Raw genomic sequence first — 24,258 nt, forward strand, 5'->3', positions numbered from 1 at the left:
AATCCACCTCAACACTATTGGCCATCTTTTTATTACTTTGATCTTGTATATATAAAGTTTGAATACCACCAATTGAGCTGCTTTGCGTATTAGTTTTACCTTAGCTCGAAGCAGAACCTTTGTCCTTTGCCATTTGATATTCATCCATCGTCGATAGTTTAAGTGCAATAGGTATATAAATTCCTGCTTGATGAGGGATAGTTGTATTGGTTTATTGTGGAAGCAGTGAAAAGTTCTAAAGTGTGTTAAGCTTTTCAATTTGGTCATTGTACTAAGGTCAGTTGCTTTCAGCAAGTCCCCTTCCTCCTCCAACCGAAAACCCTTTTCTGTATTTTCGGCCTCGTTGCCCCTCTTCTCATCTTCACTCATACTCTTGTCAGCGAAGCAATGCTTAAATAATCTCCCCAATCGAATCTTGCTCAAAGATAATTTACTACTCATCTTGTTTATCACATATTCAACTTTTTCCTTAAACTGACGTTTTTGATCCAACCGTCTCACCTTCTTCTCCATTTGTTTTGCCCTTTTTGCTTCTTCTTGTTGCTTTTTGTTTTGGTATAGTCGAATCCACAGCTTTTCGCATTTCCGATATCGTTTCACGTGTTCGCTATATGCTTTTAATTGTCTTTCGTTGATCTGTATGCGTAGTTCATTCAATTGGTGTATATGAAGTTGGAATGACTCTTGGTCTCTTGGGAGTTGCGTTTGCTCATTGATTGAGTCCTCGCTTTGGTTGAAGCTTTGCTGAAAGTCCTCATCTCTCTCATTCTCCTTGATCCCTGAGCTCAATTTGAACATTTGGTGCAGCTGGGAGATCCAATAGGGATGGTTGATATTACCATAGCTCAATTGTTTCAACATAGCATCTTCCTCAATCTGTAGTTTAAGAAACAAATTTGCGTAATCATGAGACATCCCATTGTTGTAATTCAGATTCACCTTTCCTTGATTTTCCTAGTTACAGTAGTCACTTTTCCGTACAACGCTCTGACTCAATAAGCTCTGAAGCTCTGAAGCTGTAGTTCAAAAATCGCTTTAGTAACTAGACAAAGCTGACGATGATGTTGGTGAAAAATTTTTATTCGCAGGTTTGTTTTTGCCTTCTTCTGATCTACAGGTAACATGGAACATTTTCAAATAAATTGAATGTTGGATCGATCAGACGTATGTAAGTGAGAAAAATTTCTGTCCTCTCCTATTACATGTTTACAAAGAAACCTTTTAGCTTGCATTTGTGTGATTTCTTACAGAATACTGGTCAAGTAGTGCCATCTTTAAAATGTCTTCTTCAGTCTAGGAAGGTATAAGCATAATGTTGTGTTTTGTTGGGTGCAAAAGCAGAAGAAAAAGAAAAATACGCAATGTCAAATGTGTGGCGCATGACGTACATGCCCAACAATCAATTAAAGGGATGAAAATAATTTGTTATGCTTGATTGATGAAGCATATTTGGCACAGTTTAGTAAAAGAGCTGAATTACGACACCTTTGACAGGATTACCTTACATCTATGACTTTTGACTTTGACTTTTTTGCCCAATTTTCAGCCAACATTTTGAGCAGAATGAAACATTCCCTTGTTGTGGCGTAAATGAGTGCTAGCACAGGAATTGCACTATACATACGACCAAAGTCACCTGTTGCGTAGGAGAGTGCTTCATGGAGATCATTTCGATAGCAATTGGTAGCAATCCGGCACAAGCCACAATTTAAATATAGAAGTGTGAAAAGCCAACCTTTGAGCAAGATTCAATTGGCTTACATGTGCGGGGTATACTTCCAAACCCTCTACTATAACTGAAGCTACTGAGGATCATATTTCGTAGATCAATACAGCATAGGCTTATTGTGAATCCTTTGGCAATCTGAAATTATCACGTGGACTGAAATTTTCAATATTACACAAAAGTGAGTTCTCCGAGGATAAAGTTGCTGTGAAGCGAAACATCAATACACACCAAGTCCTGTACACTTGGGTACTACGTGGCGCATTATAGAGGAGCTACAAAGTGTAAGCAGGGTCAAAATGGGAAGATGGCATGGCATCGAATCAAGTAGTATTTCCACAATTATGTTTTATAGTATTCTAGAGCTGGTGAGATAAATATGCATAACCCCTTAATATTCGATTGCTACCAAATCCACCCCAAAATGTCTTATTTTTATGGTTGCTACAACAATGACCCACAACTAATTTTCTCAATTTTGTTTAAATACCTTCAAAGAATCCATTGACTCAGTTTTTTCCTATTTCCTCGAGAAACAACAAGATTCATCAGACTAATTCAATTGGTTTTTCTTTACTTTTACATAATGAGATTCATTTGGTTAGCTTGTATATTCATTCAATTGGTTCATGCCAATTATGGCTTTGAAGAATGGAGCAACAATGATTTAAAACAATTTTTACAAGACAACAAGATTAAGCAAGATCCTAGTTGGGATAATGCAAAGCTAATTGAAGTTGCCAATATCGAAGCCAAGAAGTTGGAAAATGGGTATAATAAATTGAAGAGTGAATTGGACAAGCAATTGAAACCCAAGAGAAGCAATTTAGAAGATTACTTGAGCTTTAGCTACTTGTTTGGCTCTTCAAAGGATAAGAAACCAATCCTGGATTGGTTTTTTGAAAGTTGGGATTTGGACTCATTAACCAAGTTTTTGAAGCATCATGGTATCAAGGTTGATGAAAAGAGCAACAAGAGTGACTTGTTGAAAACACTCAAGAGCAAATTTAGTTCAATAGCAAAGAAGAATAAAGGATCGAATTTCTATCCTGGTGATTGGTTATATGATTCTTGGTCAGAAGATGATTTGAAGAACTGGTTGAACAATTACAAGATTGACTTTGATAAAGGTTCATCAAAGAGCAGTTTAGTTGAGAAAGTTAAGGAGTACAACTATAAAGCTACCAATGATATTATTGATACTAAAGATGCTTTGTTTGACTCATTGGAATTATTCGACAAGTCCATTTTTGATAAAAAGGGACAAATTAAGGACGAATTTTTTGAGTCTTGGTCTTATTCACAATTGCGTGAGTGGTTGTATTTACATGGCTTTATCAACACTAAGCCAGATGTATGGGCTGGTGATTTAGACAAAGAATCCTTGATCAAAAAGGCTCAAGGCTACAAGAATTATCTTCTTGATGATATCCAGACTTGGTTGAAACATTCGGAAAAAAAGAGTGAACCTTGGTTGTCAAAAGGTGAACTGGGAAAAGGTGGTAAAGGAGCCAAAAACTTGATCAATGATACATTCTTTGTTGGAATTGAAAACTGGTCCAAGGATAAGTTGCGTGAGTTTTTAAATGTACGTAAGGTACCTTACTCCATTTTCACCACCAGAAAGCAATTGGTTGATTTGGTTAAGGAGCACAGAGGTGATCCAATTCATGTTGAAGCTGATGCTTATATTGTTGATAATGATATATCCACCAATTCCATCAAGGAATGGTTGCGTGAACAAGGTCAAAATGTTGAAGGATCAAGACAGGACTTGATTGCTGCTTTCCAAAAGCAGTTCAAGAGTCATGGTTCTGGTAAAGAAAATATCGACTCACAAATTAGATTGAATAAACCAGATTTGAAAAGCTTCAAACATTATTTGTCGAGAAATGTTGTTGATGCTGATACTATTGATGAAGGTAAATTGAAAAAGGCATTCATTATCGTTGAAGAGTATTTTCAAAAGGCAACTGAAGTAGCTCGCGATGAGTTGAAACAAGCAGAATATTCAGTTGAAGAAGCTTTACAAGAGATTCAAAATGAAAGCTATGAATACGCTGGCCGCTTTTTGAATGAAATCAGTGATGATGCAGAAAAGTTTTCTAATTTGGTTTATGATGCAAAGTTGGCTAGTACTCAATACGCCAGATCAACAATTGGATCATTGATTAAAGATTGGAAGAGAATTCAACAATCATTACTTGGTAAGCAGAGCAAAGGTTCTTCTTGGTTCCAAAGGGGACAAAAAGAAGCTAATAAGGGAGGACAAGCTGTTTTGGAGAATGCCAATGAGCAGTATGAAGCATTGGCTAAGAAATATGATGAGTATTCTCAACATGCAAAAGATTTGTATGACGAGTACTTGAGTAGTGTTGATGACTCAGCCGATGATTTGACCAAGAAGGCTGGTAAACAGTATGAAGATTTGGCTAAAGATGCTAATTACAAGTACGATCAATACAAGAAGCTCTACAATAAACAATCTGATGCAGTTGCTGAAGCTGCTGGAAAAAACTATGAACGTGCTGTTGAGGAAGCCAATAAGCAATACGATGCTTACTCGAAATTGGTTAACGACAATTTGGAAAGTTTGCTTGGAAGTGCTGGTAAGCAATATGAGTCAGCAGCTGCAGAGGCTAGCAAAAAGTATGATGAATATGCTGCCATTGCTGGAGATGCAGCAGACAATGCCAAAAAGGAAGCTGGAAAGCAATATGAATTGGCATCAGCAGAAGCAGCAAAGAGGTATGAAGAGTACAAGAAGTTGGCTGATAAAAAGTACCAAGGATTATCGAAGCTTGCCAACAAACAGTTTTCTGAGTATTCCAAATCTGCAAACAAGAAAGCTAATGAGTTATCAGCTGAAGCTGCTAAACAATATGAAGAAGCAGTGAAAGTTGCCAATGCCAAATATGATGAGTATAGTAAGCTTGCTGGTAAAAAGTATGGTGAATGGTCTAAACAAGCTTCAGCCAAGGCGGATGATTGGTATAAGGAAGCTGGAAAGCAATATGAAGCTGCTGCTAAAGATGCACTGGAGAAATATGCCAAGTATTCATCAGCTTTTGGTGCATGGGCTAGTGATGTTGGAGCCAAGGCCAAAGTCAAATATGATCAATATTCTGATGATTTAAGCAAACAAGCTTACGAACAATACCAAGTTGCATCAAAGGAAGCTTCTAAAAAGTATGATGAGTTTTACAAATTGACTGGTAAGAAGTATGACGAGTATTCTGAGGAGGCATTGAAAGCATTGGATAAAGCTTCTAAAGAAGCTGCCAAGCAATACGCAGCTGCTTCCAAAGATGCTGGTAAAAAGTATGATGAATATTCCAAATTGGCTGGTGATTTGGCAGTTGAGTATGGACAAAAGGCCAGCGACAAGGCTAGTGAATTGGGTAAAGATGCCAGTGAAAAGATTCAAACTGCGTCAAAAGAAGCTTGGAAGTCAACCCAAGACAATTATGTCAAGTATACGCCAGTTTTCCAAGATTGGTTAAAGAATCAATACCGTTCAATCTTGTACCATTTGGGAATTTTCAACACCAAGCTTTCTGATGCTGCTGGTGTGGCGAAGGAAGAATTGGGTGATAAATGGGACAGCATAGTCAAGACATATTCCAATGCTGATTTGAAGTCATATTTACGTTCATTTGGATACAATTATAATTGGTTATCGAGTTTGAATCGTAAAGAATTGTTGACTTTAGCTGAAGCTCAGAATAAGTTGTTTAATGGATACAAGTCATTGAAGTGGGAAAGACCAATTAGTGAAGTATTGGAAGAGAAGCTTGGATTAAAGCGTCATCCAGAAGGAATTGTTGAACATGTCAAGTCATGGTTAGGATTGAAGTGGTAAGGAAAGGAGTGTATAGTGATGTATAGTAGAAACATGAATGTGTGATTAAGTCAGTACAGTTTGTAAAAAGGAGATGATTGAAGATAAGTTTGGTTTTATGGTTTCATTTGATTTGGTATATGATTACCCAATTGGGATATATTATGTAATGTATTACGTAAAGTGTAAACAAAACAAATTTTTTTTTTCTGAATCAAACACCAAACACAGAAACAAAAAAGAATAACTAATTTATACTAAACACCACCATCTTTCTTTCAAGATAAACAACTAGATTACATACACCATACACCCTATCACAGTAGTAATCTTATCTAACATACAATTACATTATGAGAGAAGTCATTAGTATCAACGGTATGTATAATATACCTCATACTAGAGGAGGAAGAAGGACCAATAAAAAAGTGTTGCCATTTTTATGAAACACGAAAATCAAAATTACATGTTACGCTAGTATGAGAGAAAATCATTTAAACAAGGCTATATCAACTAATCACCTACCACTATGACTCCTACTGCATCCAGCTAAGCAAAAAATCCCCCCTCAGTTGTGCTTTTCTATCTTCTGAATTAATGTAATCCTGTCATTAGTCAAAACCGCGTCATTTTTCCCTATTCTTTTAGCCATGCATTGATTTTTTTACTAACACTTATATTTAGTTGGACAAGCTGGTTGTCAAATTGGTAACGCTTGTTGGGAATTGTACTCCCAAGAACATGGAATCAGACCCGATGGATATTTACAAGATGGATTGGATAGACCAAAGGGAGGAGAGGAAGGATTTTCCACTTTTTTCAGTGAAACTGGTTCAGGTAAATATGTTCCACGTGCCTTGTATGTTGATTTAGAACCTAATGTGATTGACGAAGTTAGAACCGGTGTCTACAAGGACCTTTTCCATCCAGAACAATTGATTGCCGGTAAAGAAGATGCTGCTAATAACTATGCTCGTGGTCATTACACAGTTGGAAGAGAAATTTTGGATGATGTTTTGGACAGAATTAGAAGAATGAGTGACCAATGTGACGGATTGCAAGGTTTTCTTTTCACCCATTCATTGGGAGGTGGTACTGGTTCAGGTTTAGGATCATTATTATTGGAACAATTGTCTTTGGATTATGGTAAGAAATCGAAATTGGAATTTGCTGTTTATCCTGCTCCTCAAGTTTCTACTTCAGTTGTTGAACCTTATAATACCGTTTTGACCACACACACAACTTTGGAGCATGCTGATTGTACCTTTATGGTTGATAATGAAGCCATTTATGAAATGTGTAGAAAGAACTTGGATATTTCAAGACCAAACTTTAGTTCATTAAACAACTTAATTGCTCAAGTTGTTTCGTCAGTTACTGCTTCATTAAGATTTGATGGGTCATTGAATGTTGATTTGAATGAATTCCAAACTAACTTGGTCCCATACCCAAGAATCCATTTCCCATTGGTTAGTTACGCCCCAGTATTTTCCAAAACTAGAGCCAACCATGAAGCCAATTCTGTTTCAGAAATCACTCAATCTTGTTTTGAACCTGGTAATCAAATGGTTAAATGTGATCCAAGAGTGGGTAAATATATGGCTACTTGTTTATTGTACAGAGGTGATGTTGTTACTCGTGATGTTCAAAATGCCGTTGCTCAAGTTAAACTGAAAAAGACTGTTCAATTAGTTGATTGGTGTCCTACTGGTTTCAAGATTGGTATTTGTTACCAACCACCAACTGCTATTAAGGGAAGTGAGTTGGCCGGTGCCTCAAGAGCTGTCTGTATGTTGTCCAACACCACTGCTATTGCTGAAGCTTGGAGAAGAATTGATAAAAAGTTTGATTTGATGTACTCAAAGAGAGCTTTTGTTCATTGGTATGTTGGTGAAGGTATGGAAGAGGGAGAATTTACTGAAGCTAGAGAAGATTTGGCTGCTTTGGAAAGGGATTACGTTGAAGTTGGTACTGATTCATTCCCTGAAGAAGAAGAGGAGTATTAGGTGGTGGAGCTCTGATCTTTATTGCGTTTTTGTTTTGATTTGTTTCTTCTCTAATCCTTTTTTTATATATACCCTACTACATATACTGGTGATCTTATTTTTTATTATATAGTTTTATTGGAATTTTAAATCTTTTGATTAATGAGTGGGATGGCCAGGCCAGTGGTGTTTTGGTATTATCGGTTGTAAAATGAGGAATCACAAAAGGAGGATTGTTGAGATAATTTTTCTCTTTCAAATTTTTCAAACTTCCTTTTCCAAACATCATCTCACTTAGAATCACAACGTAAACTACCATGACAGAGATAGAAGATAAGAGGAAGTTACTAGCAAATCCACTTCATGGTATAGTTATCCCCATTGGTCTAATTCTTTTTGGCACTTGGCTATTTAGTTGGTCGTATATGCCATACACCATCGCCTTCATCATTGTTGTATGTTCAGTACAGTACTACTTGGCAACGCAACGTCGGTCCTCTATGCACCAGACGATATGGCGTGACTTTGAATTAATTGATCGAACTATGGTTGCTCCCATGACTGCCATTTATCGTTTCAAATTGGGTCGTGATGATGAAGTGTTGGATATACCTACAGGCCATCACTTATCTTGTGTATTCACCATTGATGGCAAGGATGAATTAAGGTACTATTCTCCGATCTCGAATCAGTTTGACGTTGGATTTTTTGATATTTTGGTCAAACACTATCCAAATGGTAAAGTCACTAGTAAATTAGCCACGGTTCAAATTGGTCAAACGGTCAAATTCAGAGGTCCAGTGGGATCGTTAGATTACAAACCAAATGCAAACAAGACATTGGGTTTGATTGCTGGTGGAACTGGTATAACACCAATCTTGCAGGTAATAACTAGCGTCATTACTAATCCAGAAGATGAAACTGAACTTAAATTGATTTTCGCCTGCCAAGCACCAAATGAACTCTTGTTGAAACTGGAATTGGATTCAATTGCAGAAAAGTATCCCAAGTTGTCTGTATACTATACCGTGGATCGTCCAACTGAGGATTGGACTGGTGGTGTAGGTTATGTGTCGAAGAAAATGATTGAGGACATGTTTGGTGATGGAAAGCAAGATACAAAGGTGATGATGTCAGGTCCACCAGCTATGAAGAGTCATGTACATGAATTGCTTGAGGAGTTAGAGTGGGATAAGGAGAAGATATTCTATTTTTAGGGGGCAGACGTAAAAAAATGGTTATAGTGATGTTAATAGAACAAGTGTTGCAGATACTTGGCTGATGATTGAATATATCGTGTAACATGTCTTGCGTTGGGGGTGTAGTTTTGATAAAGACTAACTCCGTACTAATCTCTCTTTACATCGGGTCCGAATACTCGCTTCACCTGTTTTAAGCCTACAACTCGGCTGTGGTGAGATATGCTGGTATTGGTTAAGATAAGAGATAATATAGGAGGGCAACGGAATTATTTCCCCATTAAGTAACTGCCGCAATTTCAGGTTTGAGAAAAAAAACAGAAATCAAAACAACGGACAACAATTGACAGACCAAATAATCATACAACGGTCAAGAACATCAGACCATATATAAATAGATCAATTGTCGTTCCTTTTCACACCTACTTCAATTTATTTCACTTCTGAATACATTCATTCACATTCAACAGCACAATACATTGCAATGACACCACAACCAATTGAAATTCCGGGTAGATTCGGATTCGGTACCATGTCAATGACATGGACAGCACAACCACGTCCCACTGAGGAATCAATCAAGACTTTGAAATATGTAACTTCCCATAGTGAATACGGAGTTAAGCTTCTCAATGGAGGTGAATTTTATGGACCCAATGATGCCAATTTGAAATTATTACAACAATTTGTGTCTGAAAACGACCCCAAAATCAATGAATCTTTGATATTGTCAATTAAAGGAGGTGTGGATCCTGTGAATTTGAAGCCTAATGGGTCTGAGGAATACATTGCGAAATCAATTGAAAATGTTGCTTCGTATTTCCCTAAACTGAATCCATCTAGACCTAAATTGATTTATGAAGCTGCTAGAGTTGACCCTAATGTGCCATATCAAGATACAGTAAGCTACATTAAGGAGCACGTTGATAATGGAACAATTGACGGGATTTCCTTATCTGAAGTTGGAATAAATTCAATTGAGAAAGCAACGGCAATTGCACCCATCTCATGTGTTGAGTTGGAACTTTCATTATTTTCCCAAGATATTCTCAACAATGGAATCTTGGCATTTCTTTCTGAAAAACAAATCCCCATTGTCGCTTATTCTCCACTATGCAGGGGAATCTTGACTGATTATTGTATTGAGCATGCCGATACATTCCTTTCAGAAATCCCAGCTGGTCATTTCAAACTCCACTTGGATAAATTCCAACCTGAAAACTTCAACCACAATTTAGTTGCCTTGAAGAAACTTTATGCCTATGCTCATGATGTCAAACATACAAGTTTGGAAAGTTTGGCACTTTCTTGGATTTTGAAAATCTCTGGCCATTCAAATTACCATGGTATTGAAAAAGTAACGAGGATTTTACCTATCCCTTCTGGATCGACTATTGATCGAGTCAAGTTGAATTTTGGCAATCTTGTTGAATTATCTGATGATGATTTGCATGCTATTGATTTGATTTTGAAGGAGAATCCGGTTAAGGGATTGAGATATAATGCTCAAATTGAAGGCACCTTGTTCCAATAGGAGGGAAGAACTTGTCTAGTTTATTATCGCTGTAAATAGAATATATAATTGGATAATCTTGTATAATTTGCTTTGAATTGTTGCAAAAAAACAGAAGAGATAAGAGCAGTAAAGGATCCTTTTAGATAGATCGTACAGTAGATCTTTTGATGCTTCTGTAGTGGCGAAAATTGATTACCCAGCATCTGGCTTCAGCTTTTACACTTGTTGCAAAAATCTGGGTCGCATTTCTGACACGTAAACGCTATCCATAAAGGCTCTTTCTGTAAAAAAAATGGCACGATACTTGCATTAAAAAACCGCGGTACACGACTGGATATGCAAAGATAAAATCATTTCGCTACACACACCAAACAAGAGCTAGTTGTCAGGTCTTCAAGAAGGCTTGCTTTCTTACAGGTCATTCAAGAAAGTTCTAGAGTATCTGTTACTAGCTTCGTTGGCGGTACATTGAAGAGTCTATCTGCTGTGGGCCTATTTTTTTTTTATTTTTGCTGCCGTCTATCTGCGCGGGTAAAATGTATATTTGAAAACGAACACAAAAGACACTATTTCAATTATTATTCTTCTATTTCCAAAAATCGCATGGAAAATCATGCAAATCATCACCTTTAGTTTCTCAACCAAACAGCGTGTCAAAAGTTTCACAAGTGCTTTGAATCTTTAATAGCACGATTGATTTTTCTGTTCTTTTATTATATTGCGCAGATTATAAATACTCATCGATAGTCGCCTTTCAACAATAACAACAATAATCGAGAATTGAAATTGAAGCTACAAGAGACGAAATGAGACTGTTTCAACTACTAATTTACGCTCTTCTTACTCAATTTTTCCAATTGGGTGGTGCACTTGCCAAACCCATCAGCACAGTCAAACCAACCACTCCTTATCGGAAACTATTCTTCAATTATCAAAGCAATGGCGCTTGTTTACTAGTCAATGATACTGCTCATACTTATTTCGAATTGGAATTTGATTTAGCTAGAGATAATGAGACTGTACCAGTTATGATTTTCAATTATCGTGATTTGATTAATTTTAGAAACGTGCCGAATTTCAATGATTTTTTAAACCATTCGTATCTTAATGAACAAGTTGCTGATGACGGTGAGGGGAAAAGCATGCTTCTTGTTGATGATGTGAAAAAGAAGGTTTTTTACAATTTGCAAATGCTTGAAATTGGTAAGCCTTTGCCTAAACTGGTTTGGCATGATGTGATTACTAATGAAACTACTTATGTTCGTTATGATGTTGATGAGCCAGGCACTTATTGTGTGTATATGCCTTTTTTCACGTATGATGGGGGACTCATTTATCCAACCAACTACAAGGCTTATTTGAGCGTGGAGGAGTTTATGCCAGCTAGTATCTACCATGATATTGCCGCATCGTTGAACATTGCCATCATGTTTGGATCAACATTGGTGGTTTTGAGTTACTTGTACCCGGCAATTAAAGCTAAAAAATTTGAGAAATTGCCACCAGTGGTTAAACAATTGACTCAGCTGTTGGTTGTTTATGCCGTGTTTTCAGCTATGCATTTAGCTCTTCGTTTGATTTATTTGTTTATGCCCAATGATTTCATTTATTCATTTAGTGAAGACTATTTTGGATATTTCGCCAATGTCTTGTTGAACAAATGGCAAAAATTGATTATTTCTCAAGTTTATTTCGGATTAGGGTATGTCAACATGCCAAAGAAAACATGGACGTTTCTTCGAATTATGACAAGGCTTTTCGAAGCGGCTTTTATTTTAAATCTTGCTGCTGTTTTCATTTTGGATAAGTGTCTTGATATTCCCCAACCTTTAATGAGTATAATGGTGAATGATCACCAATATCTGATTTATAAGAAATCAATCTTGGTTAATGATTATTATTCCAATATTGTCTTGAATCAAAGTTCAGATTTGATGAAGTATGTCTTCAAATATGGGTCACAAACACAATTAATTTGTGGGCTTTTGATGCAAGTGTTGAGACTTGTTTGTGGATGTCATTTACTTTGGAAAGTTAGGAAATGGCCAAGATTAATGAGACCTATGTTAATCACAGTCATGGTTCATTTGATTGCATGGACATTGTTTGGTAAACAAGCTGCTTATTTGGCATTTGTTCATATGAGATTTAGTGGGTTCTTTGATGTTGGTGAGTTGTTGACTAATGCTGGACAGTTGATTGAGACTTATGAGTTGAAATGGATGGTGCTTTCTTTAGTTGAGGTGTTTATGATTTGGATTATTTGGTCGACCAAGACACCTTTTGATTTTAGTGTTGTTGCTGGTGAGAAGGAGGAGAAGGAGGACAAGGAGGACAAGAAGGACAAGAAGGACAAGAAAGAGAAGGAGAAAAAGGAGAAGAAAGATGTAAAGAAAGAGGAGAAGAAGAAGAAAGAAGGGAAGAAGGACAATAAAGGTAAAAAGTAAGAAGGAGAGACTAATTAGTAACACAAGTCGGTATAAGTGGTGATGTATGTATTAGCGTTTAAAGTATTAGCTTAATTAAACTGTCTTCTAAATCTATACTCTTTCATTGCTTCTTGAAACAGTTGAATAATTTCATCACTTCTTAACCCAGCTAATGATCCAGCATTATACATTTCAACAACTCGATCTTCAATATTTTCCTCATCCATGAGCATCACACTCTTTGAATTGCCTTGCTCTTTGTTGTTAAGTTGTTGTTCATCCAGTGATTCTTTGACAACTTTGTCAAACTCAGTTTGACAAAATTGTTTAGCTACTTCATCTAAAGATATTGACTTGATTGATTTATTAGTAGTATAGTTTATCCAACTAGTAATGAAATAGAACCGTGAAAATTGAATTAGTAAGTTTTGTTGTTGTGAAGATAAAGATAATTGTGGTGGTGGTGGTGGTGGTGATTGTGGTGTGTTTGTTGTTGTTGTAGATGTTTGTTTAATCTTGTTTGCTATTCGAGGGTATTGGAAAATTTCAAATGCAAAAGTTAATGAAATTGCATGAATTACTGTTGATTTTGTAAGGGTTGAGTGGGATTGGAAGTAGGTTATAAAGTAGTTGAAATCAGATAGGATTTCATTGAGGTAAGTTGTACCTAGTTGGGCTGTTGGTGTGAATATGAATAGCAAGTCTTCAATTATGGAGATTGTTTTTTGGTAAGATGTTGGTTTAGTGTCTAGTGAAGTTATGATGTAGTTTATGTAGTTGAGTGTTGTTCTTCTTGGGTTTGGTTCAACTACTTTGTTGGTTGTGATGTATAGATGATAATATTCAAAGTATAAAACCACTAGCTTGTAGTTGTCATTAGTTAATTGTAAACCCTTATACAGGTTAATCAGATTGATAATTTGATTGTAGACCCTGATTTGAGTTTTGAAATGTCTTGGTGGTGAGACTGCAGCATCATTGTATTTACTGTAGGAGCCTAGTATTGGCGACTCGGCTGCAGTTGCAGGTGTCGGTATTGTCGTCTCTTCAATTGAATGAAATAGATTTGGATCTAAATCTTCAAATATACGTTTTAATAGATATGTTTGTATTTGGTTAAACATGATCGAAATGTGTAATATAAACTTTAGAGCACTCTTTTATGAACATTGAGGTAAATTGGATCAACATTTATAAAAAAAAGCCAAAGTTAAAGGTGTCTCTGTATTTGAAAAAGAAACTTGCAATGGAGAGATCTTTCTACAAATCTTCATAAAGTATTGTTGTACGATTATTTGAAGCTTACTTTTACTGACTGACTGTGAGTGAGTGACTATACAAAAGGTACGTACATATGCAGAGTAAAGCGAGTTGGATATAGAGAAAAGAAATGTGTCGATTGTGTCAATTGCATGATGACTTCTGCAAGTTGGTGTAAGACTTCAATAGTAAGGAGGAAAAAGAAAAGAATAGAATGTGTTAGAAATAGTACTGACTGATAGAAGAGAAACTAGAAATGTAGAGCTGAATAGATGAAGAGTTTCTTTTAATGACTGCAAAAAAAAGTCAACTGTAACAATATAACTTTTTGTGTCAGTAAAGGTGTGTGAGTGTGTGTGTGTGTGTGTGTGTTTGTCGTGTCGTATAATATACTGTTAATGTCATAAAATAAGTATTTACGACACTGCACTGAAATTGAAGTTGAAACTGTTTTATTACGTCAAGAAGAACAGAGGGTTTAATAAAAAGACTCAAAGAGGGTTTAAAAGTCAGTTAGTACAGAACTAATGACGTATATGACAATGTATAGTTACAACTATAACTATATATATGTATACATATATATATTTCTGTTTCTTTCTTGGCAAATGTATGTCTTAGGTAATGAATTATCAGTTAACGTACTACTACTTTGGTATAGTTAAACTATAAGTGTATTGCTACTTATCTAAAAAAGAAAAGTGGTTTACTTACTCCTATGCAATACTCTTTTGTAGTTAGAATCAGTGGTGGTAAAGTAAGTAAGAATAGTTTGTAGTGTCGTAACATATTGTTTTATGACAATGGAGGCTGAGACCATTGTAAATCATTCAAATTACACAAAATCAAAACCAAAATCAAAAGACTAAAAAGGGGAAAACAGTAGAAAGTACATCCAAACATACATAGTGTACTATTAATACAATTTGTAAACAAAAACAAAAAGTTTTAACCGGCTGTGCATTACACGCACTGAAACTTTTTTTTACAAACACACACAAACAACACACACCACAGAGTAATATAATCAAATCATCAAAGGGATAGTAGATGACTAAATCACAGCCTTAATCACAATCATAATCAAAACTAATTACAACTAAATCAGACTATATATATATATACCAACAGATCACCACTAACTCAACCCAAGTCAATCTTTTCCACACGCAATGAGTTACAACAGACCCAGACCTAGTGGTCATGATGATGATGATGATGATCTAAACCATTTACATCCAAACTACAACACTAACACTGCATCCAACCTTTATAGAATGCCATCAGATGAGTATGAAGATGATGATAACCTGTCATTGGAGTTTTTAAATCACAACACTAGTCACATGAGTAATGTCCCCTTAACTCAAGCACAATACACCAACAACTTATCTTCAACTTCATTAAATTATAATCCTACAAGTGCATTACCACCACCACCAATCTATCAACAAAATATATCAACTTCTTCTCTTAATAATCACAATGACTACTATAATCAACCCATATTCGCTGCGCCACCACAAGTACAAGGTGATCCCTTCCATCCTGAAGAAGAAGACTATGAAATGCAACAATACCCTGGAGCTTACAGTGGTAATTACAACAACCAACATACTTTTGTTCCTCATGTATACACTGATGAAGATCAAGAAGAACGAGAATTTGATCAAAGAATACAATATAACCAATTTGAAGGTGATCACTATGACTTGGCCACTGCTAGCTACGTTGTCGATGATGACGCACAACCAGAATTTGTTCCCGTGGGGAATTTAATTGATGAAGAAACCGTTCCAGGTAGTCCATTTGGTGACAATACTGATCCTACTGATTTTCAACAACCACCAGATCAAGAAGAAGTCAGAGCAAAGAAGCCTATTAGAGCATCAGGTATAAATGGACATTTAGTACTTGATTGTCCAGTAGCTGGTGAATTACTCTCAAAATTCCCAGATTATAACCCACTGGAAAAAGATGGTGGTTTAGCTAGAGAATTTGCATTTATGAGATATACTGCAGTAACTTGTGGTCCTTCAAACTTTTACCGTGACGCATACATCTTACGACCAGTACATTACCCTATTCCAAGACAAACAGAAATGATGATTGTTATAACAATGTATAATGAAGATGACATACTATTGGGTAGAACTTTAAAAGGTGTTTTCAAAAATATCAAATATCTCGAATCAAAATCAAGATCTTCAACTTGGGGTAAAGATTCTTGGAAAAAAATTGTTGTTTGTATTGTTAGTGATGGAAGAACCAAGATTAATGAACGTGCACAAGCATTGTTGGCAGGATTGGGTGTTTATCAAGAAGGGTTAGCCAAGAGTAGAGTTGATGATAAAAAAGTACAAGCTCATATGTATGAATATACTACTAGAGTTGGTATAAGTTCAGTTTCTGATGATGTGGTTAAATTAACCACTGAGAAAATCGTACCAGTACAAATGTTATTCTGCTTAAAAGAGACAAATGCGAAAAAGATTAATTCTCATCGTTGGTGTTTCCAAGCAATTGGACAAGTTTTGGACCCCAAGATTGTTGTATTGTTGGATTGTGGTACTCAACCAACAGGTAAATCATTATATAAATTATGGAAAGAATTTGATAATGATCATCGAGTTGCTGGAGCATGTGGAGAAATCATCGCCTCCTTAAAGAAAAGACAATTGATTACAAACCCATTGGTGTATGGACAAAATTTTGAATATAAAATATCCAACATCTTGGATAAACCAACTGAATCATCATTTGGATTCATATCGGTGTTACCAGGTGCATTCTCAGCATATCGAAATATCGCTTTACAAAATGATATAAATGGTAATGGACCACTTGAGAAATATTTCAAGGGAGAGTTTCTCCACTCATCAGGAGAATTGGATCCTCAAGATGATGAATATGAATTGAAACGAACATTGTTGAAAGAAGAAGCAGGTATCTTTACTTCAAATATGTATCTTGCCGAAGATCGTATCTTGTGTTTTGAATTGGTGGCTAAACATGGATGTAATTGGGTCTTGCGATATTGTAAAGCAGCAAGAGCTCAAACTGATGTTCCTGAAGGCTTAGCAGAATTTATCCTACAAAGAAGAAGATGGCTTAATGGTTCCTTCTTTGCCGCCATTTATTCCCTAGTTCATTTTTTCAAAGTTTGGAAAAGTTCTCATTCAATCAGTCGCAAGATTATGTTGCATGTCGAATTCTTTTATCAATTGATTAGTTTGATTGTATCGTGGTTCTCCATTGGATCTTATTTCCTAGTTTTCCGAATCTTGACTACATCCTTATCTGATAGTGATTTAAATTTTGCTCCTGGAAACGTCTTGTCGGTGGTTTTCCTATGGTTATACTTGGCATCCATTGTCACTACATTTGTCCTCAGTTTTGGTAACAAGCCAAAGGGAACTGAAAGATTCTATATTGTCATTGTCATTTTCTTTGCCATATTGATGGCATATATGATTTTTGCGGCCATTTTCCTTGCTGTTCATTCAATTCAACAAATTTACAAAGAACAAAGTTTTTCAGTAAAGTTGTTTTTTGAAAATGCTCAGTTTAGAGACTTGATTGTGGCGACTGCTTCAACTTATGCCTTATACTTTCTAGCATCATTTTTGTATTTTGAACCATGGCACATGTTTACCTCATTTGTTCAATACTTGCTTTTATCACCATCCTACATCAATGTGCTCAACATTTATGCGTTTTGTAACATTGATGATGTCTCATGGGGTACAAAGGGAGATGTTGGAGGCAAGTCCCTTGGAGAAGCCAAGTTACGTGATGATGGTACATTTGACGTTAGTGTGCCCATCCTCAAGGAAGAAATCAATCAATCATACTTGAACCAATTGGAAAAAATCAGAGATCCAGCACCACCACCAGAAAAACACGTTGAAGTAAACACAGAAGACTATTATGCTTTTATTCGATCAATGACGGTCTTGATCTGGATGATTACCAATTTCGTCATCATTGCTGTCGTATTAGAAACTGGTGGAGTTAATCAGTTAGATGGCTCAGACACGAGCGATACTACTACTACAACTACCAGACTGGAGGTTTTCTTGACGGTGATTTTGTGGACGGTTGCTTTCATGGCGTTGTTTAGATTTATTGGATGTATTTATTACTTGATTAGTCGATTGGGAAGGAGAATGAGACGCAGTGAACATGCTACAAAGTAAAAAAAGACTGGGATGTGTATATTTGCATATATTATGGATGATAAATTTTATAAAGTGTCTGTATTTTTGCAAGGAGGGTGGCTTTATTGGTGGGATAAAGGCCATGTACGGCGTTTTTGGTAATTATTGATGGCTTTTGGTATTTCAAGCGCAATTTTGGATGCGCCTTGGGAATCGTCAAAATTCTCGGATAACAACCAGCTTCAAGACAGAAAAGAATTGCTGAAGAGGCGTGTAGAGCTACGTGATGGGATAATTGGGACAGCACTAGAGACTAGTGGGAGATTTCACAATCGAGTACCTGGTGATTAGAGAGTAAAATTGCATCGGTGAAGTCTTCGTTTACACGAGGTTCATGAACTGTCCCTCATTAAAATTTGCAACACGGCGTTCAAGTAGAATCTCTAGTGGCTTAATTGATAAAAAGGCACTTATGTTTAAACTTTTTTAGAAAACGCCGTTCAAAGAGGTTTTAAATACGTTTAAAGCGCAAAATGCATTCTCTAGAACGCGCATTGAGCTCGATGCGATTCTTCGTTCCGAAAGGATCGCTACCATAAATTACTCAACGAAATTTCTTTCGAGGGATAGCTTAGTGAGGCTCTTCTCAATCATTATATAAAGCCCAGTCAATTGTCCCATATACACATTTCAAATCTACCTTCTTTTGTATCTATCAAGACACATACACACTACAGATATGTCACATTTTTCAACTAAAGCTATCCACGGTGGCGACCACGTCAAACCCACCAACGACGTAATTTCACCCATCCACATCACAACCACATACAGCTACTCATCCAACCCCGATGAGTTGGTTCCTGGTGGTTTGACTGACCCAACTACACTCGTGTACTCGCGTGAGAATCACCCCAATGCTGCTCAAGTTGAAGCTATTGTTGAAGCTATTACTGGATACCCCACTATCGTTTACAATTCTGGGTTGTCGGCGTTCAATGGGTTGATCACTCATGTGAATCCGAAACTGGTTGCTATTGGACAAGCATACCACGGATGTCATGGTATTCTTGATATCTGGAAACGGAATTACGGCACAAGGGAAATTGATATTGATGCGGGTGAAGAAGAGGGGTTTGCATCTATTGGTGCTGGAGATTTGGTACATTTGGAAACTCCCGTGAATCCATATGGTACATATTTCGATATCACTAAGTATGCCAAGAAGGCTCATGATCGTGGTGCTTTGCTTTCTGTTGATGCGACGTTTGCTCCGCCTCCATTGTTGGACGCATTCAAATTTGGTGCTGATATCGTTATGCATTCAGCAACGAAATTTTTTGGTGGTCATTCGGATTTGTTAGCTGGATTGTTGTTGGTTAAGGACCAAGCGACGAAGGAGAGTTTGCTTTTGGACCGATTGGTTCTTGGTACAAATATCGCCAATTTGGAAAGTTCATTGTTGGTTAGAAGTTTAAGAACTTTTGAATTGCGTGTGGCAAGACAAGCTAAATCTGCTGAAATCATTGTCAAGTTCCTTGATGAAAACAGAACCAAATTCCCTCAATTGGATAAACTTTATCATGGATCATTGCAAACTGATGCATTTATTGCTACGCAATACCCCAATGGTCACACGCCTGTATTTTCAATCGAATTAGATACAGAACAGCATGCAAAATCGTTTCCTTCTAAATTGAAGTTGTTTCATCATGCTACTAGTTTAGGTGGTGCTGAAAGTTTGATTGAATGGAGAGCAATGAGTGATGATCATATTAGTAAGAAGTTGTTGCGGTTATCTATTGGATTGGAAGATCCTCGTGATTTATTGATTGATTTGGTTAATGGGTTGTCGGGTGATGGTGATGTTGATGCTTTGGTTGAGGAAATTAAGAAATTGAGCGTATAGAGTAACATAGGTTTATGTGACTGTGTGGGTACTTGTATATTGTGTATGATTGTGGCTCTTGTTTTTGCCCAGTTAGCTTGGGAGCGATATACAGGCGATCAAGCCTTGAACTTTTAAAAGAAACCACCAGCGACTGTTCTTGCTTGCGCCACGTTCGTCAATCGTTACAGTGGAGTATCTACTTTATCTAAGCTTCTATAAGACATGAGTATTTAGAAATGATAATCCTGAAACTAGCAGTGACCAAGATACCTCTATTGCAAACCACGTTACACGAGCATCACCACGTGTGTTGTGGCGTGTCCTTCTTTGATCTATTACGTCACCAAAGTTGAGCTATGAAGGTGTACAAGTCATTTATTTCGGGGTTAAGGACAGTCGCCATTGCCGATTTTCTAGATCGGTGATAAGGGGTTTCCGTTAGTAACCGCGCGGAACCGATGCTTGATAACATTTTTGCAACGTGGGTTACGCATGTGGTTACCGTTCTTTGTGCTTTTGATTTAGAAGAATTCGGCCTGCCTTTAGGGAAGCTTTCTTTACAATATGAAAGTAAATTGCAATTCCAAGATAAGGATTGATGCAGAGGAAACTTGCATGACCACTTCTCACCATAGTGCCTCTGAATAACTCACTTCGCATTTGGTATTCTCGATCCGTATTGACTCCATGTTTATCGTTGTTTATCACCGATGGGTGCAAAGATTTTTTTTGAGGAATGCGCAAAATGGCATTGTAACCTTTTTGTGCAACTTCATGACCACAAATTATCGACTTGATAGAAATTACGAAAATAGAAGGCTGAGCCCTCCCTGGCAAGACAATTACTGGACCTGAAGCTAAAGCCTCCCACTCTATGATATTTCTATGATGTGTTCATTCTATGTGATGCTATCATCCACCTTAGTCATTCTCCCAGTCGTTACGGCTTTTTTAGGATACAAAGGAAACAACTACCATAATTCAAAAGCCATTACGTCAGTCTCTTCTCAAAACCAAAATGTCTTTGTTCGGATTGCTCTTTCTCAAGTACATGTTACCATCTTTTTTTCATGATCATGAGTTTTTCTTATCATTCATCAATCGTTAATTTTAATTCCGTTTTTGTGTTAGTATCGTGCCGAGTCGAGGAATCACAATTGGGCATATTGCAAGTGGTACAGCCCGCTTCTTTCATAACTTGTCTTACCTCCGTTTGACTCATCAACTAGATAATGCTAAGAAAACTAAAAAGAGTTGGTACCTATTGGATAGTTATGCTTTGACCCCACTTGAGCTACATATGCTGTGTCAGCTTGTGCCTACCCGATCATGCGCATCTTTGTCTCAGGACATCACATCCACGTGTCTCATCTATCCTAGTCAATATGCGAGATTGAGAACGAAGACGTGAAAATATTTGACTATGCCAAGCCTTTTCCACTAATTGATCAGCCCTTTTTTTTTTTCTTAAAGACAGTAGTCTATTGTTTATGGAATCGCACACAAAAAAACCGCTCCACATAAACTTTAATTGGTTGAAAAGATGAGTACGGCGCTAAGCTTTTGTTTTTTTTACATAAGCATTTACATAATCAATGGCTCTAAGGTACAGCTTAACTATTAGTACATTACATAATAGTAATAATAGCCCATATCACATTTCATAAAACTAAAATAAACCCTTAAAACATAAAAAAGGATTTTTACTAAATCGTCACGATCCAAGAAATTATTATAAAAGGATCAACAAATTCCCCTTCCAAGACTCCATTTTTTTCCCAATATTCTTCATATCATCAACCACTAAGAGAACAATGCAAAGTACTAACGATTATGCTACTACGGGGGACTCCCATTCCACTGAGTCTTTTGATCCAGCCACTTACAAACAGAAAATGAATACAATTTCCGAGGAGCCTACTGTCAAACCAGATATGGTGTTAAAAAATTTTGCAAAGACATATGACACACCTTCACCAGGCGGTTACCAAAGATTTATCGCTGGATTAGGTTCTTGTTTTGGTCAATGCGGTATGTTTTGCTTTTTATGTGAAAATCCATATAAGGAGGTTGATCAAGGTGAAGTTGGGTTGGTGCAAACTTTTGGAAGGTTGTCGAGAACAGTTGAGCCAGGTTTGAGTTACGTTAATACTTGGAGTGAAAGATTGACTAGAGTCTCAATTAAGATCAACATTCGTGAAATCCCAGCCCAAAAATGTTTGACGAGAGATAACGTGTCAGTTGTTATTACCTCAGTGGTGTACTATAACATTATTGATCCAATGAAGGCCATCTTTTCAATTCAAAATATTGATAATGCTATTATTGAGAGAACCCAAACCACAATGAGAGATGTTATTGGTGGTAGAATATTGCAAGATGTTGTTGAAAAGAGAGAAGAAATTGCTGAATCAATTGAACAAATTATTGCCAAGACCGCTTTTGACTGGGGTGTTAATATTGAATCCATTTTGATCAAAGATTTGACTTTACCAGACAAGGTTCAAGCTTCATTGTCTATGGCTGCTGAAGCCAAGAGAATTGGTGAGGGTAAGATTATCAATGCCAAAGCTGAAGTTGAAAGTGCCAAATTGATGAGAAAAGCTGCTGATATCTTGGCATCTAAGCCAGCTATGCAAATTAGATACTTGGATGCTTTACAAAACATGGCCAAGTCTCCAGGTACAAGAGTCATCTTTATGCCATCGGCACAAGAGGTTGAGAAAATGGCAGGATCCAACATTGGTGACACTTATGTTGACAAGGGTAAAGGCAAGCTTCAAGATTTAGAAGAAGATACTGATTGGGCTGGTTCCGAACAGGAAAGAGTTGCTTCCCCTCAAAGAAATGTTCGTGTTGGAATAAACAAAAATAGGCATGTGGCCGACACTGTTGCTTTACAAGAGGCTATGCACCAATAAGAGTGGTTGTTGAGACTGTCTTGAGGATGACCTTTGTTCCCACCTTTCGTTAATCTGTTTCAGAAAATTAATAAAAACGCAAAAAAAAAAGGAAACCCTTTGTCCAGCCACAAATAGGCTTATATATATGCTTATAATTGTTTTTAATATTGATGCGATGATGATCTATTTGCAAGTGAACTGTGTAGCTCGTACGTGAACATCCTCTTCAATGTCGCAAATCTACTCCACGCGTCATTTGATATGTCGCGGAAACAAAAAAAATAAAAAAAAAAAAGTCTCTCTCCAACAAACTTTTGTTCAACAACACATCAATAGCCATATATCTATCATTACTTCCACCAGTATACCACTGATTACATTTTGAAATGAATTGGTACGATGTAAACACAGTCGATAATAAGAACAACATAAGTCCTAGCAGATTTCCCAGTAATGACACCAATGTCCCACCTACTCCGACAAAATCCCGGCTAAATTTCAACCACATTAAGCATTTGTATCCGGATAAGCCACCTCAGATCACACACAGTGACAATAATAGTTATGAAAGCCTACTAGCACCACCCAATGCTAACCGCCATCCGAGCTTGTCTGTTGATTCAATTCCTTACGAAAATGGTGCATCAGACGAGTATAGCATCCCTTTGAGTTTAACAGCACAAGAATTAACATTACAAGAGTCAAAGACGTATATGAGATGGTACAGTGATATACTAGCAAGAACAAATAGTCGAACTATTTCCATCTCGGATGTGTTCAACTTTCTAACAAACTTCAAAATTGCTGATTCCATCAGGCAGCAAATAAGTCATATTTTCCAAAAGATAAGCCAAAGTATCAACATTGGAGAGTTTTTTGCTTTGCTAAGGGTTATCAGTCACGCATTAAGAGGAGAGAACCCACTGAGGAAATTGATTAAAGTTGTGGCGCCAGTGCCGACTCCGCCTTCTATTTTGTCAAAAAAGAGACTTAATGATGATGAGGATAGTTCAGACCGTAGCGATGGGGAAGTTGATAGTATTCAGGATGCAAAACCAAATAATGATTCCAAACCCATGGCACCGCTTGATATTGATAGCTTTACTCAATTTCTCCTAACTGGAGAAAGGCCAGGCTCCAACTCTTCAACTAATTCCAACTCAAATTCACGCAAACGCAAATCTAAAAAGGTCAAATTTTCCGATCAAGTCGACGTTCATGATGACTCAAATTACTTGACACCAATGGAGTCGCCACAACCAGTTTCACAAAATCCTTTGGATTACACATTACCTATGGACCAATTGCTCAAACAGATGCAATCGAATCAACAACTGCAAAACCCTCA

The 24,258-nt window shown here is 36.9% G+C and overlaps 10 protein-coding genes across 10 annotated transcripts in view; 9 read left to right on the forward strand and 1 right to left on the reverse strand. All coding sequences in view use genetic code 12, as the record gives it.

The window, feature by feature from the left end:
* Window positions 1-2,312: 2,312 nt before the first annotated feature.
* On the forward strand, window positions 2,313-5,588 carry I9W82_003883 (uncharacterized protein; the record flags this gene model as incomplete). Its single annotated transcript, XM_067692895.1, has 1 exon — window positions 2,313-5,588. One exon carries the CDS (start codon window positions 2,313-2,315, stop codon window positions 5,586-5,588), a length of 3,276 nt encoding a protein of 1,091 aa, XP_067547471.1.
* A 332-nt stretch (window positions 5,589-5,920) lies between these two features.
* On the forward strand, window positions 5,921-7,573 carry TUB1 (alpha-tubulin; the record flags this gene model as incomplete). Its single annotated transcript, XM_067692896.1, has 2 exons — window positions 5,921-5,945; window positions 6,252-7,573. 2 exons carry the CDS (start codon window positions 5,921-5,923, stop codon window positions 7,571-7,573), a joined length of 1,347 nt encoding a protein of 448 aa, XP_067547472.1.
* A 296-nt stretch (window positions 7,574-7,869) lies between these two features.
* Window positions 7,870-8,769, forward strand: I9W82_003885 (cytochrome-b5 reductase; the record flags this gene model as incomplete). The annotated part of the gene is made up of 1 exon (XM_067692897.1): window positions 7,870-8,769. One exon carries the CDS (start codon window positions 7,870-7,872, stop codon window positions 8,767-8,769), a length of 900 nt encoding a protein of 299 aa, XP_067547473.1.
* A 466-nt stretch (window positions 8,770-9,235) lies between these two features.
* I9W82_003886 (pyridoxine 4-dehydrogenase) lies at window positions 9,236-10,285 on the forward strand (the record flags this gene model as incomplete). Its single annotated transcript, XM_067692898.1, has 1 exon — window positions 9,236-10,285. The coding sequence occupies one exon, from the start codon at window positions 9,236-9,238 to the stop codon at window positions 10,283-10,285; it is 1,050 nt and encodes a 349-aa protein (XP_067547474.1).
* Window positions 10,286-11,073: 788 nt separating this feature from the next.
* Window positions 11,074-12,714, forward strand: I9W82_003887 (uncharacterized protein; the record flags this gene model as incomplete). The annotated part of the gene is made up of 1 exon (XM_067692899.1): window positions 11,074-12,714. One exon carries the CDS (start codon window positions 11,074-11,076, stop codon window positions 12,712-12,714), a length of 1,641 nt encoding a protein of 546 aa, XP_067547475.1.
* Window positions 12,715-12,785: 71 nt separating this feature from the next.
* Window positions 12,786-13,820, reverse strand: I9W82_003888 (uncharacterized protein; the record flags this gene model as incomplete). The annotated part of the gene is made up of 1 exon (XM_067692900.1): window positions 12,786-13,820. One exon carries the CDS (start codon window positions 13,818-13,820, stop codon window positions 12,786-12,788), a length of 1,035 nt encoding a protein of 344 aa, XP_067547476.1.
* Window positions 13,821-15,128: 1,308 nt separating this feature from the next.
* On the forward strand, window positions 15,129-18,155 carry CHS2 (chitin synthase I; the record flags this gene model as incomplete). Its single annotated transcript, XM_067692901.1, has 1 exon — window positions 15,129-18,155. One exon carries the CDS (start codon window positions 15,129-15,131, stop codon window positions 18,153-18,155), a length of 3,027 nt encoding a protein of 1,008 aa, XP_067547477.1.
* Window positions 18,156-18,855: 700 nt separating this feature from the next.
* On the forward strand, window positions 18,856-20,025 carry I9W82_003890 (putative cystathionine beta-lyase; the record flags this gene model as incomplete). Its single annotated transcript, XM_067692903.1, has 1 exon — window positions 18,856-20,025. One exon carries the CDS (start codon window positions 18,856-18,858, stop codon window positions 20,023-20,025), a length of 1,170 nt encoding a protein of 389 aa, XP_067547478.1.
* A 1,796-nt stretch (window positions 20,026-21,821) lies between these two features.
* Window positions 21,822-22,928, forward strand: I9W82_003891 (uncharacterized protein; the record flags this gene model as incomplete). Its single annotated transcript, XM_067692904.1, has 1 exon — window positions 21,822-22,928. The coding sequence occupies one exon, from the start codon at window positions 21,822-21,824 to the stop codon at window positions 22,926-22,928; it is 1,107 nt and encodes a 368-aa protein (XP_067547479.1).
* Window positions 22,929-23,296: 368 nt separating this feature from the next.
* The window catches only part of I9W82_003892 (uncharacterized protein), a gene marked incomplete at both ends in the record, with an annotated part of 1,746 nt that continues 784 nt past the window's right edge, over window positions 23,297-24,258 (forward strand). Inside the window, one exon of the mRNA XM_067692905.1 lies at window positions 23,297-24,258. This exon is cut by the window's right edge and continues 784 nt beyond it. Within this exon, the coding sequence (XP_067547480.1) occupies window positions 23,297-24,258 (962 nt within the window).

The sequence above is a fragment of the Candida metapsilosis genome (genome assembly GCF_017655625.1).
Source record: "Candida metapsilosis strain BP57 chromosome Unknown scaffold5, whole genome shotgun sequence".
NCBI lineage: Eukaryota > Fungi > Ascomycota > Pichiomycetes > Serinales > Debaryomycetaceae > Lodderomyces > Lodderomyces metapsilosis.